Source organism: Dasypus novemcinctus, chromosome 3 (assembly GCF_030445035.2).
Source record: "Dasypus novemcinctus isolate mDasNov1 chromosome 3, mDasNov1.1.hap2, whole genome shotgun sequence".
NCBI lineage: Eukaryota > Metazoa > Chordata > Mammalia > Cingulata > Dasypodidae > Dasypus > Dasypus novemcinctus.
Window position 1 is genome coordinate 104,611,655 of NC_080675.1, and position 20,251 is coordinate 104,631,905.

At 38.4% G+C, this 20,251-nt stretch overlaps 1 protein-coding gene across 2 annotated transcripts in view; it reads left to right on the forward strand.

Annotated features, from left to right (window-relative positions):
- FMN1 (formin 1) overlaps positions 1-20,251 on the forward strand; it is a 451,599-nt gene that overhangs the window by 117,319 nt on the left and 314,029 nt on the right. For both annotated transcript variants that reach the window (XM_058293858.2, XM_058293860.2), the window contains one exon: positions 9,396-9,574. In XM_058293858.2, coding sequence (XP_058149841.1) covers positions 9,396-9,574 — 179 coding nt within the window. The remainder of the gene's footprint in view (positions 1-9,395; positions 9,575-20,251) is intronic.

A 20,251-nucleotide genomic window follows, 5' to 3' on the forward strand; every position in this document is an offset into this window, starting at 1 on the left:
TGCAGCTTCTGCTCGCTGTGGCATCTGCTGGCTGCAGTGTCTACTTGTTGTAGCATTTGTGGCATCTGCTTGTGGTGTCTGTAACATCTGCTCCTCTTCTTTAGAAGGCACCAGGAACTGAACCTGGGACCTCCCATGTGGGAGGCGGGCACCTAACTGCTGGAGCCACATCTGCTGCATAGCATTCTTTCTTTACTTCATGGTTGCAGTATCCTTTCTTGAGTATCTAAGTATATTAAAAATAGTTTAATTCTCCTATATCCTTATTGATTTTCTGGTCAGCTGTTCTATCAATATTAAGAAAGGAGTGTAATCATATATAATTGTGAATTTATCCATTTCTCATTTGTTATGATAATTTTTGCTTCATGATATTGTGAAGTTCTGTTGTTACGTGCATACAAATTTAGGATAGTTATGTCTTTTTATTAATTGATTTCTTACTTTATTGTGGAGTTTCTCTCTTTATCCCTGGTAACATATTTTGTTTTTAAGTTTATTTTTCTCTGATATTAACACAGCCACTCCAAAACTCCTTTGATTAGATTTTTTATTATATCACTTTCCCCATCCTTTTACTATAACTTATCTGTGCTTTTATATTTATGGTGGTTTCTTCTAAACAGGATATAGTTGGATATTGCTTTGTTATTCAGACTGACAATCTACCTGTTAATTGGAGTGTTTGGATGATTACATTTAATATAATTATTGACAGGGTGGAGTTTTGCTTTCCATTTTTGTATTTGCTTTCCATTTTTTCTCTGTTCCTTTTTTTAAAAAAACTTTTCCTGTCTTCTTTTGGAGACTATTAGATATACCTTAAAAAATCTGGTGACTCTAGAGTTTATAATATATAATTTACTCAGTCTATTTTCAAACAATATTATGCCACCTTACATAAATATATGAACCTTACTACAGTATACTTTCATTTCTCTCTCCTTGTCTTTGTGCTATTGTTATTCAATATTTTACTTCTATACTGTCATTAACTCTATAAAACTTGATTGCTGTTAAATTTAATTTTCTTTTATAATTACTTCAATAATGAGAAAAAATATCTGAAAAAAAGTCTATATTTTTCTTTCATTTTTTGGAAGATATTTTCCACTGCATGTAGAATTCTGGGATGACAGTTTTTTCATCTTTTTCTTTCAGTACTTTAAAGTTGTCTTTCCATTGTTTTATGGTTTGCATAGCTTCCGATAAGAAGTCTGTAATAATTATTTTCTTTGTTTTCCCATAAATAACATTCCTTTCTTCTCTGGCTGCTTTTAAGATTTTCTTTTCATCCCTGGTTTTCAGCAATATATTTTAAGAAACTTGGTGTGATTTTCTTTTTGTTTACCCAGCTTGGGGTTGTTCGTTGAGGTTCTCTGATATATGGACTTAAACGATTTTCGTCAAATTTGGAAAATTTCAGCCAGTATTTCCTTAAATATTGTTCTGACCTCTTCTTTGCCCCCTGCCTCTTGCTCCCACCTCCTTGTACTCTAGATGTGTTAGACTGCTTGATAATGTCCCAAAGGTCATGTGGACTCTCTTAATTTTTTTTTTTTTTCAGTCCAGGAAGCCTGGGCAAATTATAAGCTCACCTCATTTGTTTCACCTCTCTCAGGGATCACTGTATTGTGCTGCCTAATACAATGTCTGAAAATAGATGTTTCCTATGTTTTGTTCAGTTTTTAATCATTTATGGCAGGAGGATATTTCTAGGCTTTTGGGTTCCAACAAATTTTGGTCTAGAACCCACTCCTACCACTTACTATTTGACCCTAGGGAAAGTTAACTTTTCTAGGTCACAGTTTTCTCATCTACAATATAAGGTTATTTTATACTTAACTTGCAGGATTATTATATAGATTCTCAACAATGTTTCGAGTGTATAAAGTGTATGGCAACTAAAATATTTGTGGGATAAAAAGTGAGAAGTCAGGCCTCATCTAAGGTGGCTTAGATAAAGTGAAGGGCTCCTCTTTAGGAAATATGCTGGGTGGAAGAAGGGAGAAAGAAAAACTATGGTATCTGAGGCACATTGGCAAAAGGGCATTATTTGGCAATCAAGATAATTTCCAAACCTTTCTGGTTAGAAAGACAAAGGTTATTGGTAGACAACTAGACCAGCTCACTTGGCTCTAGGATTGGCAACAGGCTCTGTGATGATAGCTGTTGGTCAGCATAGTTGAAATGGAGCTTAGGCTAAGGTAGAAACTAATTCTGCTATACATTTACTCCTCTCAGAATTTAATATCAGAAAAATTTTGCTCTGAGGAACCAGTATGTGTCCTCCTTTTGATAACAGGAATTAAATAACTGAATGAATTTTCTTTCTCATGGGGATACTTAAAGCCATATCACATTCTTGATTCCAGAACTATTTACCCTTAATACTGACAAAGATTCCCTCTCTTTTTTCTTTGTATTTGTCTTCTTATGTGTATTTGTGAGTCTCTTAAGAACATTTGTTTTTTCAAAGAAGTATAAATTTTTAAAAATTATACACTTTATAATCTGAAGCTTTGTATTTTGCTGGGTTTTTAATTTTCTCTTTCCTAAATCCTTAGCTATTAAGATTATTAGAAATTACATAATTTCTCTCCAATTCTCTACCAATGCAACTCCATAGTAACTGGAATAATGGAATATAAAGAGTAAAAATGTTATTCAAATATATTTATAATGGATATTATATGATATGTTTTCTGTATTCTTATTAGTCCTTTACTTCTTTAATATTTTTGTTACTAAGAAAATATATTACTTATAGTTAAATATACCAAAAGTTTTTTATACTTTAGGCATTTGAAGTCACTAACATCTCATTTCCTGGGTGTTTATTAACTGAGAATGGACAAATACCCTTAATGTCTTAGTGAATCCTATAATCTATGAAAATGGTTCCTTTCTGAGCTTTTTCTGCACCAAAAAAAGCTCACTTGCCCTTAGATCCACCTGCCCCTATCTTCTGTCAATTCTAGAGTGACTCAACATCATTTTTGCTACTTAAACTATGTGCCCTTTTTTTCCAACTGTTAAAATATTCAGTATAAATATAGTCAGAAATGAATTTTCTGTTTCAAGTAATAATTTGCCTTCCATCTACGTCTGCTTTCTTCACAGAAGACCCTGGAAGGAGGTTAATGTGGAAAATAATATAATTTACTGTAATAATATAACAATATATGTTTATATACCTCTTTAAAATGTGACTTCATTGAAAACTATGACTATGAATAATTTCATTCACGGCTCTAGGCTTATGAGTATGACCTTTAGAGAGGATATGCCATAGAATGTCTACGAAGGACTCTGAGGAGTTGATTTTTAGTCAGAGCTGATCACTTACTTGGAGCTCTTGCATCTGATGACATTAAATCTATTTTTAGGACTTGAGCAGATTTGGGATTTGCTGCACTAGAGAGCTACTGTGAATCCTTATGAGCTTAAATATTTTTCTCTTTATCATCTTTGACTAAAAATGATGCTTAACGTGAATCTGTGATATTTAATAATCCTTCATTGTATACAGGTTTCTTTAGTTAAACAGGGACTCACTTACATCACCCTTAGCCCCATCCACCCCCAGCTCAAGAAAAGTTTTCTGGAAGAAAACAATTTTGAGCAGAGTTCAATATCAGCCATACTCTTCATTTTATTTATAAGAAAATAAAGACTCAGGGAGGTTTTGTAACTCACCATGGTCAAAAAATTGGTAACTATCATAGCAGTATTTTAGTCCACTGCCAAATCCTCATGTCCTTGCTCTTAACCATTCACCTCCCTGACCTCAGTATTCCCATCTGTGGATTAGCAATAATGTCCTGCCTTAAGTCATGTAAAATGATTCTCTAGAACCTGGGTTCTAGTCCTGCCTTTGTCACTAGCTGTGCATTTTTGAAAGATCACCATCTTCTTGGATTTCAGTTCTTGCAACTATAAAATGAACAGGTAGATGGGCATAAGTAAGATCCTTTCCAACTCTAATTTCTACTATCTTACAGTTAAATTTGCATGTAAATTTAGAAATTATAACATTCTAATTATTTGATGGATATGGGTGCTTTTGTCATATATTCTCAAACTGATATAGCCTGCTCCCAAATCCTTACTATTTTCTGATCTACTAACAGCTGCTTTCCGTATTTCCACACCTCCATCTCTCTTTTCTTGCCCATAATTTCTCTCCCCACATATTTCTAGTGAGGAAAGTTAGAGGCTGTGATGGATAGATAAGATACCTTCTCAGAATTTTATCTACCTAGCTGGTTTAGTGACATTGTATCATTGAACCTCACTGGGAATGGAAATGAGAGCAGTGGCATAGGCAGGCATTGATCTTTAATTGACAGATAACAGCCATTCGACTACACTTTTGCAAAGCTCTGTCTTCCTGGATAGAGATATGAATAAGAAGACTCACAGGCACACCCACACCCACAAGTGCTTAACAATGTCACTTTCCATTAGCTACACATCTAGATTGCTGTCTCTCTTGCTTGTAAGTACATATCTGAATAACCTAACAGAACACAGCCTGTCTCCCTTAACATACCAGTGCTGATATTTACAGTTGAGAAAATTTCACCTTTCTGGATTTATTTTAAGTCAAACTTGATGGATGGCCTTGGGAAATACAGTATAGGAGCTAAAATTCATGAGAATTTCAGGCTGACAATTGTTTTTCCCCCCTTCTCCTTTTAAAGGCATAACCACTTAATCATTGCTGTCAAGCAAACTTGGCATGATGAGAAAATTAGAAGAGAATGCCCGAAAGGCACTGTAATTTTGTTCCTTAGGAACATTTGTCCAGATCTGATTATTCAGTATGTTTACCAACATCTCCTTGGAAAAGGATTTAAAATTTATATATATATTCTATAGATGATTAAAAGACAATGTCCGGTAAATAAGATGACTTTTTTAAAATGAAGTGTGTATGGATTTTGGTATGCATGAGGTAAAAAGTATGCCATTATTTCTTGTTTGATTTTTTAAAAGTCTGTACACTGAATAATTGTTTTCACTACAAATTACAAGTCGAAAATATTGTATTCTTTAAGCCCTCTCAGCTAAAAAGACCTAAAGCATTTAATTGTTATAGTGCTTCTGGTGGGGACAGATGATAGAGAGTTTACTAGGCTGTTATTACAACAAATAAACCCTAAATCTCAATGACTTACAACAAATATAGATTTTTCTCACTCACTGGCCTATGGGTTGGCTTCTATTTACTTGATCTTGTCCGGGTTCAGCCAAGCTTGGCTCCAAGCTGCAGGACTGTGTTTGGGTCTGTTCCATGTGACTAATTCCAGGCTACCTAGGGCATGCTTTTCTCATGGTGATGGTAGAAGCACAAATTGCGGAGTGAAAACACACAATTCCTCTTAAGACCTTGGTTCACAGCTGGAACACTGGCACATTCAGTTGGTCAAAGCAAGCCACAGGGCCAGGTCCAACATCCATGGGGCAGGGGAACTATAGCATACCTACAGCTAGTGGAAGGAGCTACAAAGGCCAATGGAAAGGCTTTCTGTGCAAAATCACTGTGCGGGGAGGAAGGGAAGAAGTGGGAACAGTAATCCAGTGTACCACAGGCGCAGAGAGATTCCACTTGGAAAGATGAGCTATAGAAAGTTCCAGTTTTAAATGGCGTATTATGTTTCCTTTCTGTCTGCTTCCATTGTTTTGATAATTGACGGCAGAACCCCAGTCTGATGTTATAGGTTAGCATCAGGAAGTGCAGCTCATCATTTGAATGCTTGGAAAAAGCACAGACTTTCAAAATGGTCCCAAGGTAAGTCACCCTACCTTTCCTGTGATGTGCTATATGTTTAACAATGGTCAGCTGTAGAATTAACCAATGTGTGTATCTGTGTGATCAAGGTGTTGAAATGTCTTTGAGAAACAAAAACCAATAAATATATATGTAGTAAAAATTATATTTTCATTATTATTTGCACTTCAACAGGATAGACATGTGATTAAATTGATATTTTTTAAAGTTTTTCACAAAATGGTCAGTGAAAATCTAATGCCCCCAAATCTGTCTGTATCATAGAATTAAATGATATTAGACTGTTTTGACAGAATATAGTTACCTAATTTCCACCAAGTGTATTTTCTTCTCTATTAAATTTATTCAGTTGAAGAAAGTAATGTGGGGAAGTAGACTTGGCCCAATGGACAGGGCATCTGCCTACCACATGGGAGGTCACAGTTCAAACCCTGGGCCTCCTTGACCCATGTGGAGCTGGCCCACATGCAGTGCTGATGCGCGCAAGGAATGCCATGCTGCGCAGGGGTGTCCCTGCGTAGGGGAGCCCCACATGCAAGGGTGCGCCCCATAAGGAGAGTCGCCCAGCGCGAAAGAAAGTGCAGCCTGCCCAGGAATGGCACCGCACACACGGAGAGCTGACACAGCAAGATGACGCAACAAAAAGAAACAGATTCCTGGTGCCGCTGATAAGGATAGAAGCGGTCACAGAAGAACACACAGCGAATAGACACAGAAGAGCAGACTACTGGGGGGAGAGAAATAAATAAAAATAAATAAATTTTTTAAAAAAAGAATGTGGACACTACCTACAAATACAGACACATACTCTACTTGTGACAGTTTAAAAAACATCTGTTTGTCTTATTAAAATTCTCCATTCAAAAATTTACTATATAAATTCACTTACTCTGTATGTTTATGTTCTTTCATATGGTGAATACATCCTATGTCCTAAGTCTTAACTTACTTTGTCAGACTTTTGAGAATAACAGCTTTATGTTACTTATTTCTGCCCTTGTCCCTTTCCTGTCATAATGATGCTTGCCAAAATTATTTTATGTCATGATTTTACCTTGTGTGTTTCCTTCATAGGGATATTGTCTGGTTAAACATGAGATATCAGAAATGGCTCTTTAAATTGAAACCATTTCCAAAATGAAGTTATTTTACAGTGTTTCTGCTTAAAATTTACATTGTCTTTCCTTGATATAATGAGTGAATTGGATTGTAGGCTCACCTCATTAATGCTGGATAGCACTGCAGGGTGTGTGTGTGTGTGTGTGTGTGTGTGTGTGTGTGTGTGTGTGTGTGCAAGCTCGCATGTATATGCATATGCAAGCCTGTGCGTATATGTTATATCTAAGGATTCTAAATATTTGTTGTTGTGCGAATTTATTACTCTCTTTCACCTAAATGATGAATTTTCACTCACCAGACAATGTGCCTTTGATGATTAGGTGTCTTACATTAAGTGTTTTGTTGTGCATTGTATTCTTTGTGATGAATGTATTATGTTCTGTAAAGTTTTATTAGCCCGTGTATATTTAAAAAATGAAAAATGGAGGGATTTAAAGTGGGGGACCTGGTTATAAAGTAATACATTTCTGAAGAGGAGGTAGCACAGTGATAGTATACCATATATATAAAAAAGTTTATTTTTTCTTTTCTTGCCAAATATGATTAGAAAGTTCTAGAAGGGGGATGAGACATATAAATAGAAATTAAAAGGGGTCTGAGCTTTAATTTCTTCATCTATTAAAATTTGCTTAGCACTACCTTCCTGTCAGGGTCACTGTGAGATAGGCTGGAGGTGCTTAGCCGAGCCCATGGTTCTTTTAGGCTTAATTCCTCTTCTGTGTCTTCTGAGAAGGGCAGGGGATACTCAGCAGAACATGGGACCCTAAAGAAATGCCCAAGAGGTGTCCTGTGTGGAGATAGCAGGTAGCATATAGCACCAGATAGGCCAGGTGAATGAAATGAAGGTCATTCTGATGCATCTGGCCCCAGTGAAGGAAGAGCCTGCCTCTTGCTCCTGAGCACCCTGTGTCTGCAGAGGCAAGAGTAAACATGTGAGGTCATGGACCCTCATTTTCTCAATGCTGCAGAGAGGTGTTTTGTGGACAGCGTGCCTGAGGGCAACTATAGAGACCTATGACTTGCCTCACCTTTCACTTCCAAGTGGGATTAGAAACCAAACTAGCCAACAAAAAGCAAAACCTTGACTCTTTCAAATTTCCTGTCATCTGAAACGCTGCTCTAATACAAAGGAGAAACATGTTATCCCATAGGCCCTTTGTTAGTGAACTTATTTTCAGCTCAGGTTACTTGTAAGTCAGATATTCAGCATAGTAGAAAGAGTTGTCTGACTCTGGGTCACTGCCAAAGTGGCACTATTACAGGGATTATGTATAATAAACACCCTGTCATACATCCAGCAGTGATCTCTATTGCAAAGGCACACTGAGCCTAAACCCTTAACTTCTTCCTGGTTGCTTAATATTTTGCCAAGTTTGCTTACTAGGAATTAAAAGAGGACTAGGAATTTGAGAGCTATACGGGGCTTTAGAGATGACCTAATTTAATGTTCTCCAAATTATGTTCCAGTGGAATATTAGTGACCTGCAACATGTTAATAGGTGCTCCTTGAAAAGTGGGTTCTGTGGCCAATAATTTTGGAACGCACTCTTGTATGGTGTTAGGTTTCCTTACTAAAGGACATCCCAAGGGCTTTAATATGCTATCATGAACAGTGGTTCTGTAAGCATACAGCTTTTTCTCACACTTATTTGGCCTTGCCGTCCTTTTTTTGCCATCAAGGGGAATTCCAGGCAGAGGCCTTGCTGTGTTACTAGGAGCATCATCACCTCTGGTGCCTAGCCTCCCAAGTTCAAGTCCCGGCTTCACTATTTACTGACTTTATGACCCTGAGCAAATTGCTTAACCTTGTGTTTCAATTTCACCATCTAAAATTGGACCACTAACCCACTCTGTGGGGTTATTTTAAAAATCGAAGAACAGGGCTAAGAGCAGTGCTTGGCATATAGTTATCATCATCCTAACAGTGTAGGTAAGAATGAGCTAGCCTTATACCCTCATTCTGGAGATGAGAAAAGTGAGTCCCAAGTAGCTTACTCACAGTGCTCACTCATTCAACACATTGACCAAGAGCCTAATATGCTCCATGCACAAGATTCTACCCACTTAAATGACGGTGAACAAGGCACAGTTCCTGCCCTTGAAGAATGCACACATTAGTGATGTGGCTGAGATGACGCTATTTAGTAGTGAAGCCAACAGCCCAGCCCTCCTGACTTCTGTCCCCCAGCTCCTCCTGTGATTTCATTCCAGATGAGAATGATCCTGCTGCCTGGCTTGGTAAGCCAGAATAGGGAGTGCAGAGGATAGCTAATACTTATCTTTTAAAATTGGGAAGGAGGGCATATGTCTTTGCTAGTGTGATCCAGAAAGACTAATTGAGAGAAGTACTTTGGGAGTAAAAGAGACTCTAAAAATATGGCTTAGAAAGAGAAGTAAGAGGTAGTAAGAAGAGGTCCCTGAAGCAGCTTGATGTTTTTCAAATGTTGTGTCACTGATGTTCTTCCGTGTGTTTGTTTAGGCATCTCCTCCGAGTGCTTTCCCCAGGATGGCTACAATGAGCAAACGGCAACTAAAGACCTTCCCAAAAGGGATGGAAGTGCCTGGGCTCTGGGCTATAGATCAGGACCAACCTATCCATTTCTGCTCCATGAGGAGAGAGAGAAGCCAAACAGAAGTGAATTGTCCTTGGATCTCCATGTAAGTGGAAATCTTTTGTGTTTGTGCTGTGATCCTTTGCAGTCAACAGAGGCTCATTTAATGTAAATCTATGTTTGTGAAGTTACTAAAGCTGCAATTTGTGTTAGGGTGGGGGTCTGTGTTTTTAAAAAGCAGTCCTTGGCAGAAAACAGATACACTTTTGGTGGTTTGAAATTTGTGCACTAGAAGGTGACTGTTTATGATTTATGCTTTTGGTGGTTTGAAATTTGTGCACTAGAAGGTGACTGTTTATAATTTATGTGAGTGCTTTCAGAGTACTCCACTCACATTGGCTCCACTGCCTAGACCTCGTTGTGGGAGTACCCACGTGCTACTGATCACTCTTCATATCATTTTAGCAAAACTTTGTGAAGACGATGTGCCAGCAGGTTGATATGCTCTGAATTCTCAAGTGAAATTTAAGTGGCCTGTCTTCTTTATATTCTCATAAGTCTTCCTTTCTTTCCAGCGGCTTGAGTAACAAGTGAACAGGTCTGCAGGACCTCTGCTGAATAGAGGAGGGCCTTTTTTAAAACACAGCCTTCTTTATCATTCATTGATGTATTTATGACACAGAAGCATTGACTAGCCTGTACAAAACTAGGTTTTAGCTACTTTCATATTGTAGATGGCTTGATAGAATTGAGCAGACTCAACAATTTTCACCACTTCTCTTTGTGCTCCCAATTTCCTGTCAGAAATGGGCTGGGGGTGAAGGGGGAATGAGTATTAGGAATCCAAGAAGCATATGTGTCCCTGATTTCTTTTAATATCTTCCAATTTATTACTTTCCGATCTATGTGTTTGCTGAGTTAGGTATATAATGTTCATGTGGGTAAAAATTTTCTCAAGTAACCCAAAGCAGAAGAACCTTGTGCTTTTCATAACCAGAATGCCATACTCACTGTTTGTCATTTTAGGAAAGCATTTGAGGGGAAACAGATATGGCCCAAGCAATTGGGCTCCCATCTACCATATAGGAGGTCCATGGTTCGATGCCCAGGGCCTCCTGGTAAAGTCAAACTGACCCGCGTTGCGAGCTGGCCCATGTGGAGTGCTGGCCTGTGCAGAGTGCTGCCCCATGCAGGAGTGCTGTACTGTGCAAGAGTGCTGGCCCAGGCAGAGAGCTGGCACAGCAAGATGACAACAAAAAGAGACACAGATGAGAGACAATAAGAGATGCAGCAGATCAGGCAGCTGAGGTGGTGCAAGAGAATGATTGCTTGTCTCCCACTCCAGAAGGTCCCAGGATCGGTTCCCAGAGCTGCCCGATGAGAATACAAGCAGATACAGAAGAACACACAGCAAATGGACACAGAGAGCAGACAGTGGGGCAGGGAGGAGAATAAGTAAATAAATAAATCTTTAAAAAAAAAAAAAAGGAAAAGAAAAGCATTTGAGGGGAGCAGATGTGGCTCAAGCAGCTGAGCTCCTGCCTCCCACATGGGAGGTCCCAGGTTTGGTCCCTGGTGCCTCCTAAAAACAAAACCAACAAGCAAACAAATGAAAAAACCAACTCAAGGGAGTGATGTGATTCATTAGTTGAGTGCCAGCTTCCTACTTAGGAGGTTCCTGGGTTCAATCCTCAGCTCTGTTACCTCAAAAAAAAAAAAAAAAAAAAAAAAAGCCTTTGATATCCCAGTTATTTTAAAGGGAGGTCTGGAATGATTGCAAACCTATTCTTCAGGAGATGACATGGAAATTTGGAAATTTTTAGTTTTCATTCATTCCCCCTACCTGAAACCAAGATTATACAACTTGAGAGATGTACTCGGGAAACGGACTTTGGCCCAGTGGTTAGGGCGTCTGTCTACCATATGGGAGGTCCGCGGTTCAAACCCCGGGCCTCCTTGACCCGTGTGGAGCTGGCCATGCGCAGCGCTGATGCGCGCAAGGAGTGCCGTGCCACGCAAGGGTGTCCCCCGCGTGGGGGAGCCCCACGCGCAAGGAGTGCGCCCGTGAGGAGAGCCGCCCAGCGTGAAAAGAAAGTGCAGCCTGCCCAGGAATGGCGCCGCCCACACTTCCCGTGCCGCTGACGACAACAGAAGCGGACAAAGAAACAAGACGCAGCAAATAGACACCAAGAACAGACAACCAGGGGAGGGGGGGAAATTAAATAAAAAATAAATAAATCTTTAAAAAAAAATAAATAAAAAATAAAAGAATTCTTAAAAAAAATAAAAAATAAAAAAGAGAGATGTACTCAAAGAAGTGTAACAGTGACATCTATTGGTCAAATTACTTGAACTTTAACTTGCTGAAAACAGCAAGCCTAGAGGTAAAACTGCTGAAAAGAATTTTAAAAAGGCTACTTTCTTGCTTTTTCTTCTGTATATTGTGTATTTTTATTCTGCGTTCGTGTTTTTTTGGATGTTGGGCAGTGGCTAAACTGTATTTCTGGTTTTCTTTTTCCCCTGTGAATACTTTATACTTGAATTATTGAAATCATATATAATTGTTATAGAAAATTTGAAATATATAGTTAGATTGGAAAAAAAATCTCATAGTCTCAGCAGCCAAAAACAGCTGTTAAAATTTTTTTTTAGTAGATATGATTTTTTTTTTCACTAGATATGATTGCTTTTCATTGAGGGATTTTTTAAAAATATAGGTTATAAGCATGCTAGGTTTTGTACCCTTCTTTCTTTTCTTTCTCTTCCTTATTCTTTTCTTTTCCTTTTATCAGTTACCTATAAATTCTTTATCCATGTTGTTATAAATTTTTATACATGTATTTGAAGTGATTGCAGAATATTCCATTAAATGCTTATGCCAAAAGTTAGTCATTTCTCTATCATTGGATTTTGAACTTGACCTCAATTTATCACTGCATTAAATAGTACTGCCACATATGTTTTGCCTTTACCCTTCTTTGTTGAAATTTTTTTAAAAGATTTATTTCTCTCCCCTTTCCCCCCTTCCACTCCCCTGTTGTCTGCTCTCTCTGTCCATTTGCTATGTGTTCCTCTGTGTCTGCTTGCATTCTTGTCAGGTGGCACTGGGAACTGTGTCTCTTTTTGTTGTGTCATCTTGCTGCGTCAGCTCTCCATGTATGCTGTGCCACTCCTGGGCAGGCTGCACTTCTTTGCACAGGGCGACTCTCCTTGTGGGGTGCACTCCTTGCGCATGGGACACCCCTATGCGGGGGGCACCCTTGCCTGGCATGGAGCTCCTTGTGTGTGGCAGCACTGTGCATGGGCCAGCTCACCACATGGGCTAGGAGGCCCGGGGTATCAAACCCTGGACCTTCCATATGGTAGGCGGATGCTCTATCAGTTGAACCACATCTGCTCCCCTATTGTTGTAATATTTAAGATTATTTCCTTAAGATAAATATCTAGAAGTAGGATTTTATAGAAATATTTTTAGGCTTTTAATACACATCAACCCATGTAAAGGCCTTCTTCATGAACCAGTCTTTAACAACCACATATACACACATACATACACACATATATTTATACATATATACTTATATGCACACACATATATACACAAATGTATAACATTTACTTCTATGTTTCTTAGTTTTCCATTAATGATACTTTTTTAAAATTGGGATAGTTTCTTCTGATTATTTCCTGGATCAACAGATTTTGCACTGTGATCTTTGGGCCCTAAGGCTCCACATCATCTCCAAGCCTTTCTCCCCTCTTCAGACAGCATGATCTGGCTATTAGGTGTTTTATTTATTGATATTCTAAGTAAAATTTGTTTTGAAAGAATTCTGATCTACAAAACGTTTGCAATCTGCTAATGGTCACGGCACCAGCTTGCAAGCACATCTTTTTTCTGGGGGCTTTGAACACTAAGGTCAGGGGAGAGGAATATTGCTGTGCAATATTTAGTCAGCCTTAGATGTTGGACCAGGCCTGCTCTGTTTTCAGTTTTGATCCTACAATTTTGACTGTAACTGTCAGGATGTTACTCTCTTGAGCCTTTTGCTATGAGCTTGTTGCCTCTCACTAGTTTGCAGGAGTGATATGGAAAAGCATTTAATAGTTGGTGGGAGTTTGGCGCCCACGAATCAGAATGGACATTGGAATTAAGGTTGGAGCTGTGACCAATCCTGTTGTTTAGCCGCGCATTCCTCTTTTAGTTAGGGAATTGTGAGAAGATCCAGGGGGTCCTTGGGAGAAAGTCAGGGGGTGGAGTCAGTGTAGGGTAAACACAGGGCAGTGTCTGTTTACCAACCAATACACATTTCCTTATTTACATGTCTAATACTGCTGTCTTGGTGCCATCTGGTTGTATTTGGCTAATTATCCTTCATCCCCTATGCAAATACTAGGGGATGCTCTTAAAAGTCTGAACCTAGTGCTCTGTCAACTCCTGTTCTAGTTCATGAGGTTGCCGTATATTGCATGGGATATGCTTATACTTAAAAAAAAAAATTGTGTTTACCTGAAATTCAAATTTAACTGGATATCCTGTGTTTTATTTGCTGAATCTGACAACCCTTTGTATCATTTTTGGAGCAACATCCAAATGCACCAGATACGTGAATTACCCTAGGTAGTGTCTACATACTATAAAATCTGAGTCATACCAGAGTGCCGTTAGAGCATGAACATTAAGAAGCAAGCCTTAAAGGGCAGCTTATGTTCTACCGAACTAGGAGCCACCATTGGTCATGCTTCTCAGTTTTCAGTGCACTTTTGAACCAGATTTGCCAAAGGCAGCTGAGTAAAATCAGAGATTAGAGAGCAATTGGGGTCTAACACCTTATAACAAGTTCGGTTTCCATAGGACTCCACTTGAGAGGAAATTAAATACTGCTGACCATAGAGGGTGGTTCGTAGAATGCCTGTAAAGAGGGTCATAGGTGGGAGAGAAAAGAAAGGGATGAAAATCACTGAATGATTCCTTAGTTCCTGAGAAAGTGACCTGAGATTGGAAAAAAGTCACAGAAAAGCAGAAGTGGTAACTAGTCATCAGGGTGATATATTGGCTAGATAAATCTCTGGAAGTTGGACTTACATGCCAGCTTTTAAAACCCAAACTTTGAACTCTTCCTGGTGATTCTGGTTTCCAAGTATCATCACGTATGAGGCCTGAATGCTCCTTACTGAATTGGTTTAACTAGCTAGGGAGGACAGTTTCAGGTTCCAGGTAATTGCATCTCATGAACAGATGGATATAATTTCAAATCCACACCCAGCTCTAATGTCTAAACCAGTAAGTAACACGAGCTTCCATGTATTGATCACCTCCTAAGTGCCTGGCACCCTCCCTTGAGGCATTACCATCCCTATTGTACAAATAAGGAGAGGCTATCAGTGAAGCCCAGGGGCTGGATGTGGTCTGCCTGAGTCTAAACCCAAGTGCTTAAATTAAGCACAGCTAGCTTTCAATACCTCTCCACTAATTTGGATTTTTTTCTTGTTTTATTTTAAATTTAAGAACAACAGAAATTCTTTTAGAGGACATGGGTTAGCTTCCATAATCAGTGAGAGGTATTGAGAATCTGACTCCTAAGCAGATACCCAGAACCACAGCCATAATGCCTCCCGCAAAACTCATCCAGTGAAGACTCCACTGCTGCTAATGTGAGGCGCTAGATGCTTCAGCTCCCATCAGTTACCCTGAGTCTTTAAAATTAATGATGAAAACATGAACAAATTTTAATCCTTCAACCTTCCTTTACTACGAAATGGCAAACTCTACAGCATAAGTTAAATTGAACATGAATGAGTGCACAGACTACTCTCTGATAGAGCAACATCCTTGTCGTATTTTCATGGAAACCAGTGAGAACCTACTACTCAATGCTAAAGCCCATAGGATTGTCTTGTCCACATCATTAGGATAGTCACGAAAACGGGGCTTGTACTTAAAAATGAAGTGAACTCAGGAATATCAAAGCAGTGTATTGCAAAATAACTTAAAAAACTTGTGCCACCAACTACAATACAATTCTGACTCTACCTAGCGTTAGGCCAGACATTACAGTTAAGGGCTATAAATTCAGTTTCCCACTGGTTCCTCAGGATTGATAATTCTCTAGGATGGCTCACAGAACCCAAGAAAGGAAATTTATAATTATGGTGTTATTATAACAAAAAAAGGATACAGGTCAGAAGAAACCCAAGTAAGAGATACATAGTGTTGATTCTGGGAAGGCCTCCAACACAAAGCTTTTGTGTCCTCTTCATGTAGAGTCAGAACAGGTCTACCTACTAGTGCAGAGATGTGCATTATCAATCACAGAAGCTCTCTGGAGCTTCAGTGCCCAAGAGTTTTTATTGAGGCTTCATTGGTAGGCATGGTTGAGGGAATTAATGCCCATGTAGTTGAACTCAGTCTCTAGTCCACCTTCCCTTCCTGAAGGTCAGCTGATAAGACCTGGCAGAAAGCCCCAGCCCTCCTAAAATAATCATATATGGTTGGACTTTCTTGTGTGGCCTGACCCCATCTGAAGACTACCTGGTGTGGTCCCCCCACCCCCAGTCATGTCATTTCAGTCATTTCATTAGCATAAACTATCAGCTGGTGGGCCCACCATGAATAACAAAAGATACTCCTGTGGAAGGAAATTCCAAAGATTTAGAGAATATCTGCCAGGAACTGGGGGAAAAAAACAGTCAAGTGTTTCATTACACACATTTTCTGAAGGAGTGTATTTGTGTGAAAATGTGTGTGAGTACACTTTGAAGTTAACAGAAAGAGAAATTATGTGTCTGTTGGTTGTGCGAAAAGTGATGCAGAAGTGATCAAGGTGAAAAGAACAGTTGTAAGTGAGGAATTATTGATTGATTTGGAAACTCACCCTTCCTTCCCCCCCTTTTTTCCAAACTTTTCATTACTTTATATCATGATAAAGCAGTTGGAAAAAGGGAATCTGGTTTTATTCCTAAACCCTATGAAATTTAACCAGTATCTCAAATTAGCTCCAATTTTGGAATTGGTATGAAAGGTTTTCACCTTTATATAGAAATGCTCTTTTATGCCACAAAATTCAGCTCTCATGCCATTTCCCACGTTTCTTTTGACATCCATTTGCCTTCCTTATGTGCTGTAAGATAATGACAAATTTGGCAACATCTCAGATTTCTTTATAACAAAAAGAATAATAACCTTGGCTTAACCATTGAACCACTTAATGGTTAATAGGACTGTGAAATTCAATTTTTCTGTTTCTTTATAACACCCATTGTCTTTAATTCCTCTTTGTCTATTTTGACAAGAAATATAGTAGCTGTTCATGTAACATTTGGACTGTTGAGTGTGTACTTTGTATTATACACTAAAGCCAGAGTATAGCACTTAGTCGTACAGAAATGGCGAGAAATTTGTCTAGGAATTTGTGAATTGGAATTTTGCAACTGAAATATTTTATTCAAATTCCCTAAAGTTCAAACGGTTGTGTTTCACCCCTTGGAATGAGTTCCTCTCTCTCTCTCTTTTTTGGAAATTATGCAATGTATATTCTCCAACCACAATGGAATAAAGCTAGAATTCAATAACAGAGGGAGAAATGGGAAATTCACAACTATGCAGAAATGAAACAACATACTCTTAAACAACCAAGGGGTAAAGAGGATATCAGAAGTGAAATTAAGAAATATCTTGACATGAATGAAAAGGAAAATATAACATATCTAAACTTATACAATGAGATTTCTGCAAAGGAGGCAGATTGGAGACAGGCGGGGCTGGCCTCTTTTTCAAAAACAAGAGGAAAGGCAGAAACTTCCTGAACAAAACTGTTCTAGAGGTCTGCACACCATGGGAGCACTGTCCACTATGCAGGAGGGATGGGATGGAAAACAAAAGCAAAAACCCTTAAGCCTCCCTTGTCTCTCAAACACTGCAGTTCTGCCTCCACTCACAATTGGAGTGCCACAAGGTTCACACAGTCACTTTTTACTGTGGTATCTTTCTATGTTTATCCTTTGTGTCCCATGTATATATTTCAGAAAAGCATTTTCTTTCTTCTCTTTCCAGGATAAAGATGGAAAATTGTGGCAATAATTACAATCCCATATGACCCGTTTAGAATTTGAAATGCAGTTGCTCTTGCGTAGAGGATGTTTGAGAACACTTAACATAAGGTTCCTATTTTTATGGCCTAATTATTTTTCTGTTGCCTTTTGACTTTTACAGACTTTTAATTAAGCCATCCTGATTTATTAGTGCCATTATTTTCTAATTGCATTATACTACTACATAAATGCCCTGTATATATGAACTTCATAAACTTCCCTCTCCAGCTATAGAAGGTAGGTGACCTGGGTTCTGGTAACTCTAATAATATTTCCTTAGAATATTTCATGATAGTTTTTTAAAGTACTGGAAATGATAATCATGTTAAGCATAATTGCTTTGCTAAAATATAAATTGAAGTGTTATGCCAAATGGAGGTAATGGTTAATACATTTCAAAACTGTGGAAATGTGATTCCTCCTCACCATCCATGCTCCATAATAGTGACAGTCACCATTTATTGAGCATCTGTTGTGAATCAAACAAGCACTGGGTTAGGAACATTTGCATATTTAATTCTTAGAATAATCCCATGGGTTAAGTATATTATTTTTCCCATTTTACACACATTGACACTGGCATAGAGAAGTTATGGTACTTGACTAAAGTGACACAGTTACTGTGTGACTAATAAGTCATATCTCATACATCCCATTTCAACGCCATAGCTTTGCCCTGTCCTCCACTTACTCTTACTTTCTCTTACCTGTGTTCAAGAGTAGGGTCAGAGCTGTGGCAACAGCTTATTTTTCCTTTGTAATTTTAATGCGTTGACATTTATTCCCATATTTTTCCATTAAAATTACTAAATTAATCATCTAGGTATTAAGTTCAAAGAATTGTTTTTGATCAAACCAGAGCCCTTTGTGCTCTCTGTAAATTGCTTCTAATTTCAGTAGCCACTTGGTTTTGGTAACCAGGTGATCTATTTTGCTTCCTTCCTATGTTTCAATATGAAAGAGAACTATTATGAAAAAGTATAATTATTTGACTTATTGTAATGAAAAGAACACACATTTAGTATCCAATTGCTCTGGGTTCAAATTTTGGCTTTGCCCCCCTTTGATTGTATAATCTCGGAATTTACCTCATTTCTTTGAGCTTCTACAGTGGGGTCCAATGCAGTAGCCACATGTGACCATTTAGATTTATATTAATTAAAATTAAATAATTGAGAAGCTAAAGCAGCAGAAAAGATAGATAGATAAATAAATAAATAAATAGAATGAAACATTTAGTGCCTCTGCTACAGTTACCACATTTTAAGTGCCCAAAGGTCACATGTGGCTAACATCTACTGATTGTATGACACAGATAGAAAGCGTTTCCATCTTTGCAGAAAGTTCCACTGCACAGCACTGATCTATAAAATGGGGCTCATGATACCTGCCTCATGGAGCGATAGGGAAGATGAAGTTACTCAGGAAGGAGAACAGCGGCACCCTAAAAATTACTAGATCTCTCTCCCTTCTCCCTTCATGCATGTTCTCATTTTGTTTTAGGCAAATCCTGCCTTCTCTGACTTTTCTACTGCCCCCTTTAAATTTAAAAATATTTGAAAATGATACCTGGATCTTTGAAGATTGAACTGATTTTCTCAAGATAACTTATATAAGAAAACAACAAAAATAGGATACCCAGTTATAGCAGTAGCCAATAGCTGTCTGTTTTACTACTTGGGAAGGAGAGTTCAGGCATAAACAGGAATATATGGTTTATTCGATTACTTATCTTCATCTAAAACTTTTATGAGGAGTAACTTTAGCCACAATGGAATTCTTTCTCCCTGGCCTCTGTGCCTTCTGTTGTCATTATCCACGTGGGATATCACTATTGTTCTCTTCATTTTAGGAAAGCTTAAAACCCTTCAGAAATATGTCCCAGGAAAATCTGTATCTTCCTTCCCTCCCATTCCCTTCAGCTTTACAAGTTAAGTCACAACCTCTCCTTTTCCCTTTTGCATTATTTTAAGTTGTCATCTACGTTGACCCTATTTCCAAAGAGCCTTTAATATTGCCTGGTGGAACCCAGTCTCAGAAATATTTGACTGTAGGACCCTAACCAGTTAAACAAAAACTATTTCCAACTTGATTTTTGTATTTGTAAGGATAAGAAAATTTTTAATGAGGTAGCACCTTTGAAGTCTAATGGATTGGCCTGAGCACCAATAAATAAATAAATAAATACATAAATAAATAAATAAAAGTCACTGCTCTGTTGTTGAGGACTTGGCTCTTTCCTAGGCCCAGCATTGACTATTTATGATATCATTATCAGTGTGCTCTGAATGACTCTTGAGAGAAGGATGGTGACCTTCTCTCCCCCTCCCCCTCCCCCCGCAAATGACTGAGTTGGTTTAAAAATCATCTTGGAGACCAGAAAAAGTAATAATGAACCGGGTGAACTTTGTCACCTTCTACAATGGCCACCTGAGAAAACTTTAAGCTAATTACTCTCTTCAGTGACACAGATGGAAAAAAACAACCCAGAGAACACTGGCCCTGAAAAATGAAAGGGATCTTTGAAAGCATTTTCTCTGGAGCTTAATTCACTCTTGGTGTGGATGTGGCTTGGGGAGACACTGTATTTAGTGGTCTTTCTATAATGAACAGTCCTGATGTTCAAACCAAAAAATCCCTCTGCCCAAGTGTGTATGAGGTAGGGGACAGCTTTCTGCTTGGACTTTGAGCT